Consider the following 24,002-nt stretch of genomic DNA (forward strand, 5'->3'; position numbering starts at 1 on the left):
AACCTTCATTACCATTTATTCTGAAGAAACAAATGCTTAATAAACATGAATGGTATTGCACCATGCTGTTTCCAAGGGTCTCCAAGCTCAAAGGAGCCTTAGGTATGATCTTAATGAGTTATGACAATAACTACCATTTACGACTGGTATGCACAGAGCCCATGTCCACAGAATAAAGGATAAATTGAGAATAAATATCTAACTAAAGCGAATAGCAATGAGAAGACAAATTATTAAAAAGAAGCCAAGTAGAAGTTCTGGAGTTGAAAAGTATAACTGAAATGAAAGATTTGCTAGAGGGGCCCAACAGCAGATTTGAGCAGATAGATGAAAGAACTTAATAGATAGGCCAAATTGAAATTATACAGTCTGAGAAAGAATTATATTAATGCTTAGAATGAAATTTTTAAAAAATGAACAGAGCCTAAGAGATGACCTACAGGACACCATCAAAAGTACCAACATATGTATAATGGGAGTCCCAGATGAGAGGAGAGAAAGAAGCGTAAAATATTTGAAGAAATAATAGCTAAAAATTTCTCAGATTTGATGAAAAACGTTAATCTAAAAAAAAAAAAACAAAAAAACGTTAATCTACATATAGAAAGAAGCTTAATAAACTCCAAATGGGATAAACTCAGAGATCCTTTTTGAAATATGTAAACTGTTGAAAGACAGACAAATTGGAAATCTTGAAAGCAAGAGAGAAGCTACTCAAATCACATGCAAGGGATCCTCAATAGCAGCAGTCCCCAATTTCAGCAACAATTTTTCCACAGACGGGGGGTGGAGGGTAATGGTTCAGGCGGTAATGCAAGCGATGGGGAGCAATAGGTGAAGCTTTGCTCGCTTGCCAGCTGCTCACCTGCCGTGTGGCCCGGTTCCTAACGTTCAGTTATTTCGCCTTCATCAGTTGTCTTTGTCACTGAGAGAACCGCTAAGGAATGAAAGAGTTTAAACCCTTTACTTCGGACCACACTCAGCCTGTCTGCATCCCTCTGATTCAACCACCAAGGGAGGAGGGAGGCATCCTGGGGCTGCTGCTCCCCACTGACACCCACCCTGTCTAGCATGCTTTTGGTCTCCAGGATTTTACCAGGTTTGTTCTTTTTAATTCTCAACATTTGGGGTAGAGGTGGACGGTATGAAGCCCCAATTTCCCATTGTGTTTGTAGACAGTTTCAACTGAAGCAATCAGAAACTCGGACTAAAACTTCCTATAAATGAGAAAATTCCCCCAAAGAAGCACTTTAAAGATACCTCTGAGAAAAGTTACGGAGCAGAAGTCACTGAGTAATATAAACACACACACACACAAACACACACTCAAATAAAAAGCAAAAGAAAATGCAATAATTAAGTGCCAGTCTTCTCCTTGGTCCACAGCCCAGGGGTTGGGGACACCTCTTAGTAGGATTGACAACTACAGAAAACATAGGAAGTGGGGGATGGAGCTATATAGGAACAAAGATTTTGTACACTGTTGATATGAAGTTGTTACAAACTAAAGTTGTCTAAACTAGGTTGTTACAAACTAAATTTAGATGTTACTTATTATCCCCAGGGCAATCACTAAGAAAATAACTTAAAAATATAAGGTAAAAGAAATTACAAGGGAAATGTTTAGAAATACCTATTCCTTTTTAAGTTGAATAATATCTATGGTATGTATATACCATATTTTCCTGGTCCGTTTGTCTGTTGATGGGCACTCGGGTTGCGTCCATGTTTTAGCTATTATGAATAATGCTGCTAATGATCATGAGTGTTCAAGTTTTCTTCAGGACCCTGCTTTCAGTTCTTTTGCGTATATGCTCAGGGGCAGAATAGCTGGATCAAATGGTAATTATTTTTAATTGTTCAAGGAACTGCCGCATTTCCCACGGAAGCTGTACCATTTTACATTCCCAGCAGCAGTGCACAAGGGTTACAATTTCTCCATCCTCGTCAACACTCTTTTTGATAGTAGCCATCCTGTTGGGTGTGAGGTGGTGTCTCAGTTGTGCTTTGCATTTCCCTAATTAGTTAACATTTTGAAGGCAGAAGGAAGAAAATAATAAAAGACTAGAGTGGAGATGTATGAAATAGAGAATAGGAAAACAATGGAGAAAATCAAACCAAAATTTGGCTCTTTGAAAAGATCAATAAATTTGACAAACGAAACGTCTATAGCTAGACTGACGAGAGCTCAAATTACTAAAATCAGGAATGAAAGTGGGGATATTACTACTAACCTTACAGAATAAAATGTAAGAGACGACTATGTACAGTTGCATGCCAAAAAATTTAGACAACTTAGATGAAATTTTAAAAATTCTTAGAAACACACAAACTACCAAAGCTGATTGAAGAAGAAATAGAAAATCTGAATAGGCCTCAAACAAGTAAAGAGATTGAATCAGTTATACCAAAAAAATTCCAATAAGGAAAACTCCAGGACCAGATGGCTTCTCTGGTGAATTCTACCAAACCTTTAAAGGAGAATTAATATCAATTCTTCTCAAAGTCTTCCAAAAAAGAAAGGAATCACTGCCTAACTCATTCTGTGAGGGCATTATTACCCTGATACCAAAACCAAAGACATCACAAGATAAGAAAAGCATAGATCAACATTCCATATGTATATAGATGAAAACATCAAAAGTACTAGCAAATCAAATTTAACAATATTAAAACAATACATCATGAGCAAATGAGAGGCTCCAATCAAGATGGCGGAGCAGTAGGATGTGGAACTCCCCTCCTCCCAAAAATACATCTACAAATGGAACAATTCTTATAGAACACCTACTGAACACCAGCAGAAGTCCTAAAACACCTGAAAGGATGAGAAATATCTCCACATAACTGGGTAGGATGAAAGGGAGGGAAAAAAGGGACAGGACCTGCACCGCTGGGAGGGAGCTGAAGAAAGGAAAAGATTCCCACACCCTGGGAAGCCCCTCACCTGCGGGGAGATCAGCTGGGACAGAAAAGGAGCTTCAGAGGCTCAGAGGAGGGCACGGCAACTGGTTTGTGGCAGGCAGAACAGAGAGACTACACAGACGGTCCGAGCCACCGCCCTGTACCCCCAGCCTAACGCACATCCGCTGGTACAGGTGGGGGCTGGGTGCTGAAACATGGGGTTTAGAGGACAAACCTGGGGAGGGGACTGGTGTTGGCTGCTCGGAGACAGACTGAAGGAGCTGGAGTGTGGTACGGCCACAACCAGGGCTAGAAGCCAGGCCCACCATAGAAACGAAGCACCGTTGTTAAGTGGTGCACGAACCGGGGAGGGGGTGCTGCCGTTACAGCCTCTTTCTCCATGTGCTAGCCCCTGCCCACGCAGGCTCCGGGAGAGCACGCCCCAGCCACCCCACCTCGACCAACTCCCACCTGGGCAGTCTTGCAGGCCCCAGATGCCACCTAGACAGGCTCCGAGGCCAACCGCAGCCTCGGGAGCAGACACCAGCAGTTTGCCCGCATTCAGATGTAGGGCCAAAAGCACAGCTGAGCCCCAGGGGCCACACAACTTAGGAAGCAGGGCTGAAAATTCAGTGCCTGTGGGACATCCGAACAGACAGCGGGTGCTCCCACGGCTGGGACGGGTCTGGCCTTAATAGCTGTGGGCTTTGTGGGTGCATGCACGCAGGGACTGGGCCGTGCCAGGGTCTAAGCTACCTCTATAGCTCCCACAGCAGGTCCAGGTGTGGGACTTGTGCTGTCCTGGGACCTGACTTCAGTGGCTCTGTGCTGGTGTCCTTGAGACACCTGGGTGGATGGCCATCATACCCATGGTTGACGCAGGGCCAAGGGCAGTGCCAAACCAGTGTACTTTGTGATCCCGGACAATGGGTGAAAGGTGACACATCAGAGCACACTCACCAGTGAACAGCTCCAGCAGAGGAATACTCAGTGGCTCCCCTCCCAGTGGGAGTGCTCCAGTCCCACCTACCTCACACCACAGCTCAGTAATGCAGCTCAGAAACAGATCTGGGGACGTCTACTCCAACATCTAGGTAGCAGACCCTGCCCCTGACAGGGCAGTGACAAAGAGCAAAGAGGAGGCCCCACTCAACATCCAGTGCAGGCTCTGGCCACCACACCACCAGTCACACCTTCTATCAAGGGGATAATGGCCAGCATACACTGAGGAAAGTGGTGGCAGCCATCCATACTAAAAACAGCCCCTGCGCCACAAATGTTAAACCCACGTAGGCTACAAAGGGACGCTCCCACATTAGTATAGCCCTCCAGGACCACAGTAGATAACTGTTTTTCCTAAACTCAGAGCAAGAGAAATATAAGTAAAATGAAGAAGCAGAGGAACCATTGCCAATAAAAAGATCAAGAGAATTCCCCTGAAACAACAAACAATGAAACAGACCTCTTCAGTCTAATAGACAAAAAGGAGATAATGAAAATACTGAAGGAATTAAGAAAGGCTATTGGCAGAAATGCAGATTACTGTAAAAAGGACCTAGAAACTAGGAGGAACCAAGAAAAAATAGTTCATCATGAGCAAATGAGACTTACCCAGGAATGTAAGGATGGTTCAACATTTGAAAATAAATCCAAGTAATACATCATATTAATCAATTAATTAAATAGCAGCACTATTTACAAGAGTGAAGACATGGAAACAGCCTAAGTGTCCATCAACAGATGAATAGATAGAAAAGATATGGCAAATATATATACAATGCAGTATTACTCAGCCATAAAAAAAAGAGTGAAATGATGCCATTTGGAGCAACATGGATGGACCTAGAGATTATCATACTAAGTGAAGTAAGCCAGACAGAGAAAGACAAATATCATATGATATTACTTATATGTGGAATCTAAAAAAAGGATACAAATGAGCTTATTTACAAAACAGAAACAGACTCACAGGTACAGAAAACAAACTTATGGTTACCAAAGGGAAGGAGGGGGGAAGGAAAACTTAGGAGTTTGGGATTAAAATATACACACTACTGTATATAAAATAGATAACCAACAAGAACCTACAGTATAGCACAGAGAACTCTACTCAATATCTTGTAACAATCTATAATGGAAGAGAGTGTAAAAAAAAAGAATATATATATTTTTATATATGTATAACTGAATCACTTCACACCAGAAACTAACAATTGTAAATCAACTATATTTCAATAAATTTTTAAATCAAATTTAAAAATTTTATTTAATATGTATTGTTGATTGATTAACGTGAAAACTCACAGACGACAGCACTATAACTCATGCCTGAACAAAGCTTATGTAACACACTTATTTTCTTTCAAAGGCACATCATAGCCTTCTTGGACAATTTTAAACAGCAAGATCACCAACAAAAAGCACAAAAGTGTCACTAAATAGGCCGCGAAAAGGACCATTTTTTTACAGTATGTGAACTGAAACAAGACGGCAGAACAGCACCTTGTTCAACCTAAGCTGGTAACGTGTTCATTGGGTGACTCAAATTTTTCACTGCTCTGTGCATAGCCAGGAATGATTGCAAACACTCTACGAGTATCAATTTGGGGGTTACAAATAAATGTTAGCAAGCTGATAAACTCACAAATATGGAATCCATGAATAGGGAGAACAAACTGTTATCTTGCTGGTGACTTGATTTTCTCTCATCCTGTAATGTCTTTTTTTTTTAGAGCTTTTATTTATTTATTTTTATAAATTTATTTATTTTATTTTATTTTTGGGTGTATTGGGTCTTCATTGCTGTGCGGGCTTTCTGTAGCTGCAGCAAGCGGGGGCTATTCTTCATTGTGGTGTGCGGGCTTCTCATTGCGGTGGCTTCTCTTGTTGTGGAGCACGGGCTCTAGTCTCACAGGCTTCAGTAGTTGTGGCGTGCAGGCTCAGTAGTTGTGACTCACGGGCTCTAGAGTGCAGGCTCAACAGTTGTGGCACATGGGCTTAATTTGTCCGCGGCATGTGGGATCTTCCCGGACCAGGGCTCGAACACATGTCCCGTGCGTTGGCAGGCGGATTCTCAACCACTGTGCCACCAGGGAAGCCTCTGTAATGTCTTTAAATACTGTATTATCTCCAATGAGCCCGTGCAGCCCTAAATTTCCCAAACACATACACTACTGTATTTTATTTATTTTATTTTTATTTATTTTTGTTTTTGTTTTTGGCTGCATTGGGTCTTTGTCACTGTGTGCGGGCTTTCTCTAGTTGCAGCGAGTGGGAACTACTCTTCGTTGTGGTGCGTGGGCTTCTCATTGTGGTGGCTTCTCTTTGTTGCGGAACATGGGCTCTAGGCACGCGGGCTTCAGTAGTTATGGCTCACGGGCTCTAGAGCACAGGCTCAGTAGTTGTGGTGCACGGGCTTAGTTGCTCCACGGCATGTGCTCCACGGCATGTGGGATCCCTTCCTGGACCAGGGATCGAACCCGTGTCCCCTGAAGTGGCAGGCAGATTCTTAACCATTGCACCACCAGGGAAGTTCCTACACGACTTTAAAAAAGGGAATTGGGGGGGGCGGTGGTCCAGTGGCTGGGACTCGGCTTGAACAAAGATCCCACAAGCTGCACAGTGTGGCCAAAAATAAAAAAGGGGGTGGGGGAATGGAAATGCTGCTGGGTGACCAGCTCATAGTTTCTGCTCTGTGTGGCAATCATTCCTTTTATGTTGTTTAGTGTTAGTTTGCTACTGCTGTTATAACAAATTTCCACTAACTTGGTGGCTTGAAATAATAGAAATTTATTCTTTCACAATTCTGGAGGCCAGAAGTCCAAAATCAGTATCACTGGGACAAAATCAAGGTATTATTGCCTCTTCCAGCTTCCAATGGCTGACAACATTACTTGACTTGGCCACATCATTCCAATTTCTGCCCCTGTGATCACATCACTTTCTCTTCTGTGATATCCCCTTCTGCCTATAAAGTTACATATGATTGCCTTCAGGGTCCACCCAAATAATTCAGGATAATCTCCTCATATCAAGATCCTTAGGTGCATATGCAGAGACTCTTTTCCCATATAAGGTAACATTTACAGGTTTGAGGAATTAGGATCTGATATTTTTTAGGAACATTTTTCACCTACCACACCTAGTCTTGTCTGTCCATGTGCTTTGTGGGCAGCAAGCTCTTACTCAGAGTCCTGTGAGACTTCCGGGCTTGCACCTGAGGGTTCACAATCCAGCTGAGCCTGGGTAGAGTGACACACCTCTAAAGAGGCCAGAGAAGTTACCAGGAGCCAAGAAACTGGTCTGTTTCCAGCTCTGCTGTGTACCTTGGACAAAGGGCCCATGCTTACCAAGCCTTGGGTTCCTTATTTCTGAATGCTCTTCTACACCAGGACAGCTCAGAGCTGCTGCAGATGAACTTGCAAATTGTAGCCCCCTCTTTAGTGAAAGACAGTTTAAGGGAAGTGATTTTGCCTCATTTCTCTGCTTTGGCTGAGTCCACTCAAGCATAGCCAACCAACATCAACAGATCACCTACTCCCTACCAGGCTTCCTTCTAGGCCCAGGATAACACAGTACCTCAGACATCAAGGAGCCCCCAGCTAAAATGGGGGTAAAAGGGGGGCATGGCATGGGTAAAGGTACCAGGAAGCCCCAGGGTGAGAAGCCTCAATTATATCTCACAGTATTCAAGGCTCACTCATTATAGGAATGTTTTTAAGAAACAGATTAGATATGAATAAAGTTAGTGAGTTGCGTTACTTTAAAAGGTCTCAGGGGGCTTCCCTGGTGGTGCAGTGGTTGAGAGTCCGCCTGCCGATGCAGGGGGCACGGGTTCGTGCCCCGGTCCGGGAGGATCCCACGTGCCGCGGAGTGGCTGGGCCCATGGGCCATGGCCGCTGGGCCTGCGCGTCCGGAGCCTGTGCTCCACAGCGGGAGGGGCCACAATAGTGAGAGGCCTGCATACCACACACAAAAAAATGTCTCAGGCTCTAATCATGAAGTCTAGGGTGCAGTTGAAGTACTCCCCAACCTACTTTTGTTCAGAATAGGTCAGAATAACAAGAATTTTTCACTTTAGAAAGGAGCAGGACTTCCCTGGTGGCGCACTGGTTAAGACTCCACCTACCAATGCAGGGGACACAAGTTCGATCCCTGGTCCTGGAAGATCCCACATGCTGCAGAGCAACTAAGCCCATGCACCACAACTACTGAACCTGTGCTCTAGAGCCCGTGAGCCACAACTACTGAGCCTGCATGCCACAACTACTGAACCTATGTGCCTAGAGCCTGTGCTCTGCAACGAGAAGCCACTGCAATGAGAGCCTATGCATTGCAACAAAGAGTAGCCCCCACGCGCAGCAAATAAAGAAAGCCCACGCGCAGCAACGAAGACCCAACGCAGCTAAATAAATAAATAATAAAATAAAATAAAAACTATAAAAGAAAAAAAAAACTATAAAAGAAAGGAGCTAAGAGCCTCCAGTGTGGTGGTATGAAATGGGACAGATGCATCCACGGAAACTAGAGGCTTGAAGGGGGATATATGGGACAAATTTCATACAGCTAACCTAGTTGGGAGCCAAAGGTTACCATAGACAAACATTTTTATAATTATCAGAAAATTTGAGTTGCTTCTAGTTTGTCAAGGGAGGGAGGTTTGGGGTATTAAAAAGGCCATCCAGCATTTCTCCCTGTATTCTGCAAGGGAAGGGGAAGGGCAGACCCCACCCCAGGGAATTCTTCACTGAACATAGAGGTTAGATGGGCAACAGGGACCTCAGTGGACTGAGAGGCTACCATGCTACAAGGAGTGTCAGGCCAAGTCTCTTGTGTTGGTGTCTGACTGAGACAGGAGTCCAGAAATTCTGTGTGAGTGCCCTTTGCCGACTGGGTACAGAGGGGCTTGTCCTAGACCACCCTCTAGGAGACCCTTGTTTGGTTAGGATTGCTACCCTTTGAAGGGAGGCACTGATCCACTGGTCCTTTCCTTCCCAACTGGCCCTTTCAACATTATTTCTACCTTTCCCAGTGAGCTCTAGCTGTAATTATGAAACTAACTTCTTCAATAAATTTAGTCCCGTAATAGAAATAAATTGTGTTTGTCAAAACCCATAGAGGGTATAACACCAAGAGTGAGACCAGATAGAAACTATGGACTTTGGGTGATGATGACGTGTCAACGAAAGTTCATCATGGGAACAATGTAACACTGGTGTGGGACATCTATACTGGGGGAGCCTGTGGGTGGGGGGCTCAGGGTATATGGGAACTCTGTACTTCCTGCCCAAATTTGTTGTGAACCTAAAACTGCTCTAAAAAATAGTCTTTTTTTTTGAGGAACTGTATGAGGGCTCTTTGCTCACCTTGACCTCCTTGAATCCCTAGACCAGCATAATCGCCTTCGTTTGTTTTGAATAGAGTATTTGCCAAATATTAAGGGCAAACTCAGTAGAGAGTTGGAGTCAACCATTCAAGAAATTTCCAACTTTCGAGAGTGTCTTTTTTTTTTTTCCCAAATAAATAGTTAGTTGGCTTTTAATTGGAAAAACAGAGGCTCAGTATTGCATCCTATTTGAACCCTATTTGGTGTTTCCTGACTAGGCCTCTCCCCTAGACAGTGTATCAGAGAAAAAAAATGGAACCTATTTTTCTGAAGCTGGAATGTAAATTAATTTTCTGTTATTATCCTCCTCACACTCCCTTCATTCCTATGGATATCCAAATGGTTTTAATCAAAATTAGATTCAGAGGCAATATTACAGTTATTCTTTTTAAAAATAATGTTTTTCCCCCTTGCCACAGAACTGACTTTATTTTTATTTATTTACTTATTTGGCCACATGACATGGCTTGCAGGATCCTAGTTCTCTAACCAAGGACCGAACCTGTGCCTCTTGCAGTGAAAGTATAGAGTCTTAACCACTGGACTGCCAGGGAACTCCCACCACAGAACTAACTTCAGAAACTGAATTAAGAAGAAAAATAAAACAAAAGTTACAAGTAATCCAAATGCCCATTTATAAATACTGCAGTGTTTTGTTCCTTTTGTGTACAAACACACGCATGTGTGTACATATATAATGGGAAAGGGTCATATTTTAACTAGATTTTTTTTTCAGTTAATATGGACATTGGTCCATGGCTTTGCATATTCTTTCAAAACATCAGTTTTAGGACTCCCCTGGTGGCACAGTGGTTAAGACTCCGTGCTCCCAATTCAGGGGGCCTGGGTTCGATCCCTAGTCAGGGAACTAGATCCCACATGCATGCCGCAACTAAGAGTTCGCATGCCACAACTAAGGAGCCGGCGAGCCGCAACTAAGGAGCCCACGAGCTGTGACTAAGGAGCGCACCTGCTGCAACTAAGACCCATAGCAAACAAACAAATAGTAAAATAAATAAAATTTTAAAAAATAAAAGATAATTGGAGAATATTAGAAACAGTTAAAAAAAACATCAGGTTTAGTAGCAAATTATATTCCATTTTATGGATATACTACAATTTAAATCAATCTTGTATTGTTGAACAGAGAGCTTATTTCTTAACTTATGCTTTTTCAGGTGATACTGCAGTGAAGACTCCTGGGTATAAATCTTGGCACAGATCCATGATCATTCTCCTTCTAGTAAACACCAAGAGGTGGAATTGTGGAGTCAGAAGGTACATGCCTGGTAAAGACTTCAGCACAATTAACAAATGGCTTGATAGGGAGGGAAGCACGTCACAGTCCCAGCAGCAATGCATGAAAACTCCATGTCCTAAATCCTCGTCAATATTGGATATTGAGTTTGACAGTTTTGGCAACACTAGCTTAGTACTGAGAAAATTAATCAGCCTGAAATCACTGCACCCTAACTCTGTGTTAAAACACAGAGAAGTATATGTCCTGGTTCTGAAGGAATTCACAGAATATGGGCCAGGTTTTTCCTGGCTGAACCACTTACTTCCCTGCTGTTTGGCTCTGGAAGAGTTATTGACCCTCTTTGCCTTAACCTTGCCTGCCAGCCGTGAGGATGAGTATCTGGACTGAATTTATCATATTCTCATTTACATTTGTATTATAAGTAATATATAAATGAGAATATATATATGTTCTTATTTAGCCTCCCCAACTAGACACAAATATATATATATATATAAACTAATAACTATAATATATATACAGTTAATATATACAGGGCTCAAAAGCGGTTGTCACTGCCAGTGCTATTACTACTACTGATTATAATAATCATTGAGATGGCTCTGGGTAGACACTTAACAAATGTTAATTACCACTTACAAGCTGTTTAACTTGGCTTAGAAAAGTTACGCCCTCTCTCCAATCATTAGCTTCCCCATCTGTTCAACGGAACTAAAAATACCCATTTCCTAGGATTACTGTGAGGATTATAGGAAATGAAACCATCAGCTCAGTACCAGGATTATAGAAGGAAGTTTTCTTCCTTTAGGAATATTTTAGAAACCGACTTCAGAAAAATAATGCATAATGCCTGATAATAAACAACTCAGTTTCTTTTGTGAAGAACTCTAAGATCAGGGGCTGAATCAGCAAGAACTGGTGAAACTACATCTTTACCCTTTATCCTCCTTTCTGGAAAAATTATTCTTTCCAAACATCAACTCTTTTGGCCTGATGTTCAGGTGCCTGTCACTGGGTTTGCCTGGCTGACGGCAAAAAGTCATAGGAAGGCTGAGGTGCCAATCTAGGAGACCAAAATAAGAGTAGGGATTAGGTGGAGAAGAAGGAAATTCTTTCTCCCTATGTTCTTGCTTAGTTAATACCTAATGGCTTTTTAAGGGGTTGCAAGTATAGTTTAATAAAGATGTGCCAATATCTAGCAGCAAAGGCACTCTGCCAACATCATAAGCCCCTCTGCACCTGCTCTGGCATAATAACTTTGATAAGAACTACTCATTACTGAGCACCTACTGTAAGACTCTATAATCCTTCCAACAACCTGATTATTCCAATGAAGACATAGCTATTCAGAAGAGATAACAATTCAGAGCCAGGACTGGGACTCATGTCTGTTTGCCTTGAAGTACATGTTTTTCCTTGTGTACTTTCTCTCTCTTCCTCTAGTACTTTTCAGATTCTTGCCTTTTCCTTCTAGCCCACCCGGATTTCAGGCCAGCCTTTGTACCCATACCAGGTGCATCACCGATCCCCATGGCTTTAAGATCTCCTGTTCCCATGGCCCTGCACCTGGCGGACTGAGAGGGATGCCAGCTGCTCTTTCTTTGCAGGGCACAGAGCTCTGAGTAGCACACCAAGATGTGCAGGAACTTGGAAGCTGAGAACCCTTACATATTTCTGAGTCTCTGGGTCATTGAAGAAAAAGAGGTACTTCAGTGAAGAGGGCTCAGCCTTACTAGGACGTATAAAGGAAATATTAAAGGCACTGTGTTTTTAAATAGTATACTTAGCGAACTTGAATATTTTTGGCTAAAGCAATTTCATATTGTGACCAAGGGAACTGAGTGAGTTCAATTAAGGTACTATGAAGAGACAGGAGCATTGCATACAGACCAATGTTTTAACAGTTAAGATTATTTTTTATCTTTGACCTAAAGGAGACAAGTATACTCAATAGGGAAAAGATAGTCTCTCAATAAACAGTGCTGGGAAAGCTGGATATTCACATGCAAAAGAATGAAATTGGACCCCTATCTTACGTGACTTACAAAAATTAACTCAAAGTGGATTAAAGACTTAAATGTAAGATCAGAAACCATAAAACTCCTAGAAGAAAACATAGGGGAAAATCTGCTTGACACTGGGCTTGGCAATAATTATTTTTTTAGATATGACACCAAAAGCACAAGCAACAAAAGTGAAAATAAACAAGTGAGACTATATCAAACTGAAAATTTTGTGTATAGTCAAGAAGCAATCAATGATATGAAAAGGCAACCTATGTAATGGCAGAAAATATTTGTAAACTACATATCTGATAGGGGGTTGATATCCAAAATATATAGGGAACTCATACAACTCAACAGCCAAAAAAAAAAAAAAAATTCCCACCCAAATAATCCAATTAAAAAATGGGCAGGAAAAAAACAAAAAAAGGGCAGGGACTTCCGTGGTGGTGCAGTGGTTAAGACTCTGCACTCCCAATGCAGGGGGCCTGGGTTCAATCCCTGGTCATGGAACTAGATCCCACATGCATGCTGCAACTAAGAGTTCGAATGCCACAACTAAGGAGCTCATGTGCCACAACCAAGGAGCCAGATAGCCACAACTAAGGAGCCTGGGAGCTGCAACTAAGGAGCATGCCTGCCACAACTAAGACCCAGTGCAACCAAATAAATAAATAAATTTTTTTTAAATGGGCAAAGGGTCGGAATAGATGAATAGACATTTTTCCAAAAGATATTCACATGGCCAACAGGTACCTGAAAAGGTGCACAGCATGACTAATCGTCAGGAAAATGCATTTCAAAACTAAAATGAGATATCACCTCACACTTGTTAGAATAGCTATTACCAGAAAAGACAAGAGCTAAGTGCTGGTGAATATGTGGAAAATAGGGGACTCTTGCTCACTGTTGATGGGAATGTAAATTGGTGAAGCCACTATGGAAAACAGTATGGCAATTCCTCAAAAAATTAAAAATAGAACAACTATATGATCCAACAGTTCTACTTTTGGATATATACCTGAAGAAAATGAAATCACTATCTTTGAAACTGAGCAGGACCCTACCGGGTCTTCCTGGGGAAAGACACCCAACCTGTGTCCTCCATCTCTTATTTTAAAAAAAACTTTAGCCTCCTAGGCCTTCCAAAGAGCAAATATAATCAGAAATACAGAAACAAAGGAAAGTAATCAAGCAAGACAAAATAATAATAGTTTAACCATAAAACAAAGTCAATGACCTTTAATTCCTCCTCAGAGGCTATAGATAATATCCTGATCCAAATCTTTGAGTTGTTTTTCAGATATTAAAACCCCCACAAGATGGAAGAAGTTGACTGCATGCTGACCACTAGCATGTAGCCCCCAGATGAGCTGGAGCGTGAAGATTGATAATGCTGACCTCTGTGACCTCATCTGGTTGCCTCACCACCCACCAATAAGAAAATTGTGTGTGAGCTGATCACATACTCCACAACACTTTCCCTCACTTTGTCTTTTAAAACCCTTCCCTAGGGACTTCCCTGGCAGTTCAGTGGTTAAGACTCCGTGCTTCCATTGCAGGGGGCACGAGTTTGATCCCTGGTCAGGGATCTAAGATCCCACATGCTGTGTGATACGGGAAAGAAAGGAAGAGGGAGAGAGAAAGAAAGAAAGGGAAAGAAAGAGAAAGGAAGAAAGGAAGGAAGGAAGAAAGAAAGAAAGAAAAAGCCATTTCCTAAAAACCATCAGGGAGTTCAGGTTTTCCAAGCATTAGCTGCTTGTTCTCCTTGCTTGTTACCCTGCAATAAAGGTTGTACTTTTCTTCACCAAAACCCCGTGTCAGTAGATTGGCTTTGCTGCAGGCAAATAGACCCAAGTTTGGTTTGGTAATGTCTTGAAGAGATATCTGCACATCCACATTCATTAGAGCATTATTTACATTAGCAAAGACATGGGAACTAAGTGTTCATCAATGGATGAATGGATAAAGAAGTTATACACACAAGTGCATGCGCACATGCACACGCACACACACACACACACACACACACACAGAATGGAGTATTATTCAGCCATTAAAAAGGAACTCCTGGGCTTCCCTGGTGGCACAGTGGTTGAGAGTCCACCTGCCGAGGCAGGGGACGCGGGTTTGTACCCTGGTCCAGGAAGATCCCACATGCCGTAGAGTGGCTGGGCCCATGAGCCATGGCCACTGAGCCTGCACGTCCGGAGCCTGTGCTCCACAATGGGAGAGGCCACAACAGTGAGAGGCCCGCGTACCGCAAAAAAAAAAAAAAAAAAAAGGAACTCCTGGTTGCCATATGATCCAGCAATCCCACTCCTAGGCATCTATCTGGACAAAATTATAATTCGAAAAGATACATGTATCCCAATGTTCACTGGGACACTATTTACAATAACCAAGACATGGAAACAACCTAAATGTCCACCAGCAGATGAATGGATAAAGAAGATGTGGTACATATATACAATGGAATACTATTCAGCCATAAAGAAGAATGAAATACTGCCATTTACAGCAACATGGATGGACCCAGAGATTATCATACTAAGTGAAGGAAGTCAGAAAAAGGATGACAAATACCATATGATATCACTTATATGTGGAATCTAAAATATGACACAAATGAACCTAACTATGAAACAGAAACAGATTCACAGACATAGAGAACAAACTTGTGGTTGCCAAGGGGGAGCGGGGAGGGGAAAGAGAAGGATTGGGAGTTTGAGGTTAGCAGATGCAACTATTACATATAGAATGGATAAACAACAAGGTTCTACTATATAGCACAGGGAACTATATTCAATATCCTCTGATAAACCATAGTGGAAAAGAATATATATATGTGTATAACTGAATCACTTTGCTGTATAGCAGAAATTAACACAACATTGTAAATTAACTATACTTCAATAAAATAAATTTTAAAAAAGAGAGAGAGAGATGCCAGAGACGTTACTTTCTCTCCCTGCCAGGTGAGATCACAGTGAGAAGGTGGCCATGTACAAGCCAGAAAGGGACAGCTATCACCAGAAACCGACCATCGATCATGCTAGCATCCTGATCTTGAACTTCCATCCTCCAGAACTGTAAGAAATAAATTTCTGTTTCTCTGGAAGACCCCTGCAGCCATCTAAGCTTTTTGAGGATTTACTAAGTGTCAGTCAGTAATTCTACAGGGTAAAATGGAGTGAGAGTCTGAGCCACCCCCGAGAAGAAGTACCACACCCAGTGAGGTAGTGGGCAAATGTCAATGGAATCCCAATTAAGGGACTTGAACTATTCTCCAAGGCCCAGATATTAGAAAAGGAGAGACAGTTCTCTTTTTTACTTAACGTGCCATATTAGACATGTGATTGAGAACGGATTATTACTCTGGGCTTTAGTCATGTGTTAGTAAAAAGGTATTCTATTTTGTCTTGAGGAATAAATTGAAATATATGCACACTGAACAGTAAATTTTATCTGTGATGTTTATGTAGGTATACTGATCCAGGTGTGCCAGACAGACATTATGCAGTAGATACCTGTGACAAAAACATTTACTGTTCACCGATGATCCCACCCACATTTCCCAGCTGCCTTTCAGTTAGACAGGGCATGTGACTAGTCCCGGCCAATGGGTTGTGAGTAGAAATGACTGTGTCAAACCCTAGGCAACAACAGAGAAAAAGGAAAGTGAGTTCTCCATGCCGTTTCTTCCCACATGGCAACAATGGGAGCCCTCTTGTTTCTCATGTTACAGCCACAAGATGTTGGTGTGTGAGCCGTGCAGTGTCTATGTGGAGCGAACCTCCCACAGATCTTCAATGGACATTAAATGTAAGCAAGTGGGAAACGTAGTTGTATTAATCCATTGAGATTTGAGGGTTGTAATATGTTACTGCATCATAGCCCAGTCCATCTTGACCAAATACAACTGTGGCTGTCACTAGGGGTAGAGAGGCAAATCCCTGGAGTCCACGGAAGTAGACCACGGCTTATAGAAAACAGGTTGGGGAAGCCTCTTCAGGAGTGAACGTTTAAATGCTAATTAGACTGGGGATGAGGTTGCACAGCCTTCCAGCTGGTTTTACCTAAATCATGACTAGTCACTCCTTAGGCAATTTTCTGGAACGGTATATGAGAGTAACAGAGAAAAGTTTCATATATCTTGTGAAGTCTATGGGTAGGACTGATGTACTCCATGTCACTACTAAAGCCCAGTCACAGATATAATTATGAACATCATGGGAGGGCATACATTATGGAATAATAAGTCAATTGTAAGCAAAAGTTGAAGTCACCATAGTTGTTCCTATTGGCTGTCAGACAGAAGTGTCTGGATCACAATGCCAACTTATCCCTTTAAGAAACTTCTTGAGCAGATGAGACACACTGCTAAAGAATCTTTGAAAATGAGACAGATTTTAATGTTGTAAGTGACCCCAGATGAAAATTTGAGTGGCAGAGGTTTTTTTTGACACCTCAATCTCTTTATGATGCCAATATTTGGCATGAGTCCCTGCCTTGGTTGCATTCTGGGGTCATGCACAGGAGAGGGGGAACATGTTCCACTGGACTGAAAGTCTAGTTGGTGATGGGTGCTCCCAGGCTAGAGCATCCCAACAGAGAGCCGGTAGCAAATGGCTATGCAAGGTAGGAATCAAAGGCGGGAGACAGAAAAGGTCTCTGTGGGAGTCATCAAACGTCATGCTGGGAAAGGTTGCCTCTGATCAGAAACAAGATGTGCAAACTTGGTTTGTACTGATTCCAAAGCTGTCAACAGCAATGAGGCCGTGGGCAAAAGCCTGAGAAAGCTGCCTTTGGCTTCCAGACCTGGACGGAGAGGGTTGTTGGAAGCCTTAGCAGATTATTGCAGAGGACATCAGTAATGTGAAGAAAGTGATGGGCCACTAGGGCCAGGGGTGGGAAGATATCTGGAGAAACTGTCACTGCTAGAGCGTGGTGGAGGCTGCTTCCAGCCCTGGTATGAAATCTAGTGCGTAGGGCGGGCCACCAAAACCTGGGGAAGTAGGCACCCCCCAGCAAGGTGGCACACTCCTACTGCTAGTTTACAGTAGTTACTCCTGCAGAACAATTCTAAATTCATGAAGGTATTGCTCATTATGTTTAGAATTTGTAATCACCAGCCATCCCTCCCAATGGATTCCATTTAATGGAATCACAGGGGAAGGCATGAATTGCTTGAGAGGATCAGTTCTGAAATGAGCAGCAAGTGCACTGGAAAGGCCACAGTTGTCCACTTAAAACAGAGGCTGTGAACAAGGGCCTCAGAGATACTGGTATCATGGTGAAGGAGAATTAATGACAACATAACAGAAAGTGATAAGAAAAAGGTCAAAATGTGTCAGTAGGTGTGCCCTCTAAGACTTATACGTAGAGTGGCAAACAGGATTATCTAAACTATTTAAGGTAAAGTCTGGCGGATCTCTTGCTGTTGGATTCTGATCTCCTTCAGTAGCCTGGTGGCATAGTGGAGAGGGTTCATTGTGGAGGATTGGGCTTTAGTAACCTGAATAAAATCAAAAAAGGAATAAGGTATTCAAATGTAACTTCAGACCTCCATGATACTGTGCACCAGAGGGAAAGATATTAACGCTTATTGATGAGAGTTTTGTACTGCGAAGTTAAATACAGTTAAATACTACCTGTAATACAGGTAGTATTAGTATATTTATAGTATGACTTTATTACCTGATGTAATAAGCCTTATGAGTCATGTACTTTTTCCAAGTTCTGTTTGCACAACAAAGTTCGGGCTGTATTTGAGATGTAGTGGCCAACTAAAGCAGGCACTATTGATGCCCTATCTAATATCCCCTAGACTCACCTCTGAGTTCACCTGCAGCTGTGGTAAAGAGCTTCCAGCGTGATTGCAGCTCCCCATTCCAAGTGCCTGCTTCTCTGCCTGAGAGCTGTCTGAAGCATCAGGGGAATTTGCTGAGCCACACACAGGAGCAACTCAAAGGATAAGACAGTTAATGTTCCAGAAACAGGGTTTCCCTGGTGGCGCAGTGGTTAAGAATCCACCTGCCAATGCAGGGGACACGGGTTCAATCCCTGGTCCAGGAAAAGGAACTAAGCCCATGAGCCACAACTGCTGAGCCCACGTGCCACGGCTACTGAAGCCCGCGCACCTAGAGGCCATCTCTGCAACAAGAGAAGCCAACGCAGTGAGAAGCCCGTGCACTGCAACGAAGAGTAGCCTCCGCTCGCTGCAACTAGAGAAAGCTCACATGCAGCAACAAAGACCCAACACAGCCAAAAATAAATAAATAAACATTTGAAGAAAAAAAAAAGTTCCAGAAACAATTCCTGATGGTTGGGGAAGGGAGAATGCTGGATTACTGCTCCAGCCTCCCAGCCTGCAGTGGAACAATTCTGAGATGCCCTCTACACAGTTTCTCAGAGAGTAATCAGAACAATTAAGCCCTGGGACTTCCCTGGTGGCACAGTGGATAAGACTCCGTGCTCCCAGTGCAGGGGGCCCCAGGTTCGATCCCTGATCAGGGAACAAGATCCCACATGCATGCCGCAACTAAGAGTTTGCATGCCACAACTAAGGAGCCTGCACGCCACAACTAAGGAGCCCATGTGCCGCAACTAAGGAGCCCGCCTGCTGCAAGTAACACCCTGTGCAACCAAATAAATTATAAAAAGAACAATTGAGCCCTAATCATGCACTGTGCTAATCTGCTCATTAATGCACTGTTTCTTAGCCTTTCTACCTCCCCTGTCTCATTTTCCCCACACCCACATGTGCTTCCTGGGATCACCTGGACCCAAGTCCCTGTATCAGGGTCTGTATTAGCCAGGTTTCTCCTGAGAAATAGAACCAGTAGGATAGATAGATCAATCTATTTCTCTATATCCATATGTATAACTCCACGTCTATAGCTATATACCTATATCTGCATCCACATCTATATCTATGTATCTATACACAAAGATTATAAGGAAATGGCTCACATGATTATGGAGGCTAGCAAGTCTAAAATCTGCAGAGCAAATGTTGCAGTTCAAGGACAAAAGCAGGCAGGCTGCTACAGACCCAGGAAGAGTCAATACGCCAGTGCAATGGCTGTCGGGCAGGAGAATTCTCTGTTACTCAGGGGAAAGTCAACGTTTTGTTATATTCAGGACTTCAGCTGAATGGATGAGGCCCACCCACATTATAGAGGGCAATCTGCTTTACTCAGTCTACTAGCTTATATGTTAATTTTACCCCAAAATACCCTCACAAAATACTCAGGATAACATTTAACCAAATATCTGGGCATCCCGTGGTCCAGTCTAGTTGATACACAAAATTAACCATTACAGGGTCCGATTTGGGGGCAATCCAAACCAAGGCACCAAGCATAGCTCATCAATCTGGAGAAGCACCCCTTGTAACGAGAGTAGAAACCTCTAAGGAGAGCGTTTTATGTGGACCATACACCTCAGGAACCATACGCGCACTCTCTGACCCCTTGTCCACGTTCCAACACATAGGCTCTGGCACACATTAAGGAGGCATTTTGGCCAGAAGGGAAAACCAGACCTGGTGTTGCTGTCCATGAATTTGAGACAGAAAGACTCCTGGTCCAGGATGGAATGAAAGCTTTGCTGTGTGGACTCTGCCTGACATTTGCCCTAATATTCAGTTACATTTTGTCCCTCTCTGGACCAGGCACTTAGTCCCACTAATAGGGAGGTCCACCGATTGCTTACACCACCTACCTACACCATCTTGCGTTGCTCCTGGTTGAGCCCAAAGCAAGCGCCAGTAGCTGAACCGGCCCCCATTGGTGTTGCTGTCCGTGGTTCTGACAGAAGGAGCAAGCCTCTGCGTTGACACCTGTTTTGCTGTCCATGGTGCTACCTAATAATTTTTTTTAAAATAAATTTATTTTATTTTATTTATTTATTTTTGTCTGCGTTGGGTCTTCATTGCTGTGCATGGGTTTTCTCTAGTTGCGGTGAGTGGGGGCTACTCTTCACTGTGGTGCACCTGCTTCTCATTGCAGTGGCTTCTCTTGCTGCAGAGCATGGGCTCTAGGTGTGTGGGCTTCAGTAGTTGTGGCACCCAGGCTCAGTAGTTGTGGCTCACGGGCTCTACAGCGCAGGCTCAGTAGTTGTGGCGCACAGGCTTTGTTGTTTCATGGCAATGTGGGATCTTCCCAGACCAGGGCTCGAACCCATGTCCCCTGCAGTGACAGGTGGATTCTTAACCACTGCGCCACCAGGGAAGTCCAGTGATTCTTTTTTTATGCTCAGGAAGACGCTGCATATTGAAAGAGCAGGTTTTTGAAATGTAGACTAGAATTCAATGACAAACATGAGATTTTGGCTCTTGCTGATGTGTGTTATAGGATTTAGTGCTCTGGTGTATGTGTCCCCATTCAAACTGAAGATTCAATATTTTCTTGCTGCCCCATGTTCCCAGAACAGGTTCTAGCATTTAGCACAGTTGATGGAAAAGAGCAGAGCTAAATAGAGAGCAACCAGGGCTGAAGGTTGCAGGCTATTAACCACATCAGGGGAATCACTATCCTTTGGAAACCCCTGGCTTGGAATTTTCCTCTTTTTGATTTCCTATGTCCAACCTCGCAGAAAGTCTTGTGGATTCTATCTTCTAAGTAGCTCTTAGATTAGGCTACTTCACCTCACCTCTGCCAACACTTCCGACAATGATGATCATCACCACTACTACCATCACTACCTTCATTCTTCTAATTACCATTATTTCTGGCTGGGATCATCCCTTTAGGATAAAAATTTCAAAGTGGAATAACTAAGTGGAAGTATAGGTACGTTGTTTAAGGCTTTGATAGAATATCTGTACCAAGGTGCATTTCCACCAACCTTGTAAAAGAGGGCCAGAGACACTTTCAGGTGGCAAAAGATCTATCAGCAATACATTTCAATTAAAGATTGACCAAAAGAAATACATTAAAAAACTAAACAGGGAGTTCCCTGGTGGTCTAGCGGTTAGAATTCGGCACTTTCACTGGCGTGACCTGGGTTCAATCCCTGGCGGGGAAACTGAGATCCTGCAAGCCAAAATTAATCAATTCATCAATCAATTAAGTAAGTAAAAAACATAAAGAAAAAAGCTAACGCTTACAGAGCACTTAGCATGTACCATGGCTGGGCAAGTGTATGTGGTGCTTTAAAACAAACCTTTGTGGTATGTTCTGTTTTCAGATGGAATAATGAGACACAGGTAAAGAAACTTGTCCAAGTTCAGACAAGACCCTCGGAGAAGGTCAGGTAAGCTTTCTGAGACCACACAGCAAGCGAGTGGCGCAGCAAGTACTGAAAGCGATGTTTATCTCTCCCTCTCCTGCCAAGAAGAACTGCCAGGGGTCCCTGAGAAAGCAGAACATGGGGAAGAGGGAAGGGAGAAGGCTGCGTCTGCGCGCCTGCTGGGAAGCGGGGGCTTCCGGAGCTGCAGGGTCGCTACAGCGGGTGTGATGCAATCACGCCCGTCGCTGCGTCAAAGGGCGGCTCCCGGGATGCGGGGACTGCAGTAGAGGTGGTCCCCACCGCCGCCCACCTCGCCTCTGCCGCCCACCGCGGCTAACCCGGCAGGCAACCGCTGCCGCTAACCTTCGTCCAGAGTCAGGACCACCGCCCCGGAGCCACCAGCGACCCCGACAACATCTCTCAGCCACCGGCGACTCTGACAACCGCCCCCAGGTACCGGTGGTCCCTGACAACCACTCCGAGCCACCGGTAACCCCTGACAACCGCCGCCAGCCCCCACCCCGCCCCCCCCCCCCCCACCGGCGCCCGGGGCGCGCCATGAAGTCGGCGGTGAGCGCGCGCGGTGGGGTGTCTGGCGGCCGCGGAGGTGGCTGCTGGGGCGGGGGGCGAGGAGGCGGAGGAGGAGGCGGGGGCAAAGGAGGAGGCGGGGGCAAAGGACCGGGAGGCGATGGCGGCGGCCAGGGGGGCAAGGGCGGCTTCGGAGCGCGGACGCGCGGCTTCGGAGGCGGCAGGGGCAGGGGGCGCGGTGGTGGAGACGGCAGGGACCGCGGAGGCGGCGGGCAGCGGCGTGGCGTGGCCAAGAGCAAGAACCGCCGCAGGAAGGGCGTCACCACGGTATCCGTGGAACCGCACCGGCACGAGGGGGTCTTTATCTACCGCGGGGCGGAGGACGCTCTGGTCACACTGAATATGGTGCCCGGCCAGTCGGTGTACGGCGAGCGGCGGGTCACGGTGACCGAGGGCGGCGTGAAACAGGAGTACCGCACGTGGAACCCCTTCCGCTCCAAGCTGGCCGCGGCCATACTGGGCGGGGTCGACCAGATTCACATCAAGCCCAAGTCCAAAGTGCTCTACCTGGGTGCCGCCTCGGGGACCACCGTCTCCCACGTCTCCGACATCATCGGCCCTGATGGCCTAGTCTACGCGGTCGAGTTCTCCCACCGCGCCGGCCGCGATCTGGTCAACGTGGCCAAGAAGAGAACCAACATCATCCCAGTCCTCGAAGACGCCCGGCACCCCCTCAAGTACCGCATGCTCATCGGGATGGTGGACGTGATCTTTGCCGACGTGGCCCAGCCAGACCAGTCCCGCATCGTGGCTCTGAATGCCCACACCTTCCTGCGCAACGGGGGCCACTTCCTCATTTCCATCAAGGCCAATTGCATCGACTCCACCGCCTCTGCTGAGGCGGTGTTTGCTTCTGAGGTGAGGAAGTTGCAGCAGGAGAATTTGAAGCCTCAAGAGCAGCTGACCCTGGAGCCCTATGAGAGGGACCACGCTGTGGTCGTCGGGGTCTATCGGCCCCTTCCCAAGAGCGCCAACAAGTAGCAACCCAGCTCGGGCTGTCCCTGAGATAATGCTTAAGACTGTGCTATGTTCAGTGTTACTATATGTGTGTTTTCTTTGTGCACCGCTTTTCTATTAAATGGCATAAAGAAACAGTACCCAGGTGTATCAGTGAGGCCAGACTCAGTTATCCCCAAATCTCCAAATCCCCCAAACTCTAAAATAGCCAAGATAACAGGTGATAGGGGTCCATCAAGGATCAGCCTGGGGACTGTGCTTAGTCCAATCACTCAGGGTCCTGACTCTTCAGGGCCCCTCTTCACTCGTCACAGGGGCAGGGGAAGAGAGCTGGGAAAATAATGAGCTTATAAAATCCCCTTTGGAACTGAGGGGACACTTCTTGCACATTGACCATGTCACGTGACCAAGCCTGACTCCAGGGAGTAGCATTGGATATTGACGGACAGTAGTATAGTCTAACACACCCAATGTGTCTGACTCCAAGCCAGAGTCCTAACCATAATATATATTTAGTACTTTACTCTTCAAGGAAGCCCTTGTGCATTCCCTAGTATGTGTAATCAGCACACCAGCCCCAAGATGGCTTTGTTACCATTACCCTTTTACAGGGGAAGCCACAGAGCTTCTGAAGGTAAACTGGTTGCACAGCCAGTAGGGAGGTAGA

General features: G+C 44.6%; 1 protein-coding gene across 1 annotated transcript; it reads left to right on the forward strand.

Annotated features, from left to right (window-relative positions):
• Positions 1-8: 8 nt before the first annotated feature.
• On the forward strand, positions 9-23,475 carry FBLL1 (fibrillarin like 1). The gene is made up of 6 exons (XM_004315100.3): positions 9-1,099; positions 5,273-5,424; positions 10,468-12,254; positions 15,532-15,645; positions 16,302-16,378; positions 21,749-23,475. Exon 6 carries the CDS (start codon positions 22,349-22,351, stop codon positions 23,357-23,359), a length of 1,011 nt encoding a protein of 336 aa, XP_004315148.1. The 5' UTR covers positions 9-1,099; positions 5,273-5,424; positions 10,468-12,254; positions 15,532-15,645; positions 16,302-16,378; positions 21,749-22,348; the 3' UTR covers positions 23,360-23,475.
• Positions 23,476-24,002: the final 527 nt, after the last annotated feature.

The sequence above is a fragment of the Tursiops truncatus genome, chromosome 3, assembly GCF_011762595.2.
Source record: "Tursiops truncatus isolate mTurTru1 chromosome 3, mTurTru1.mat.Y, whole genome shotgun sequence".
NCBI lineage: Eukaryota > Metazoa > Chordata > Mammalia > Artiodactyla > Delphinidae > Tursiops > Tursiops truncatus.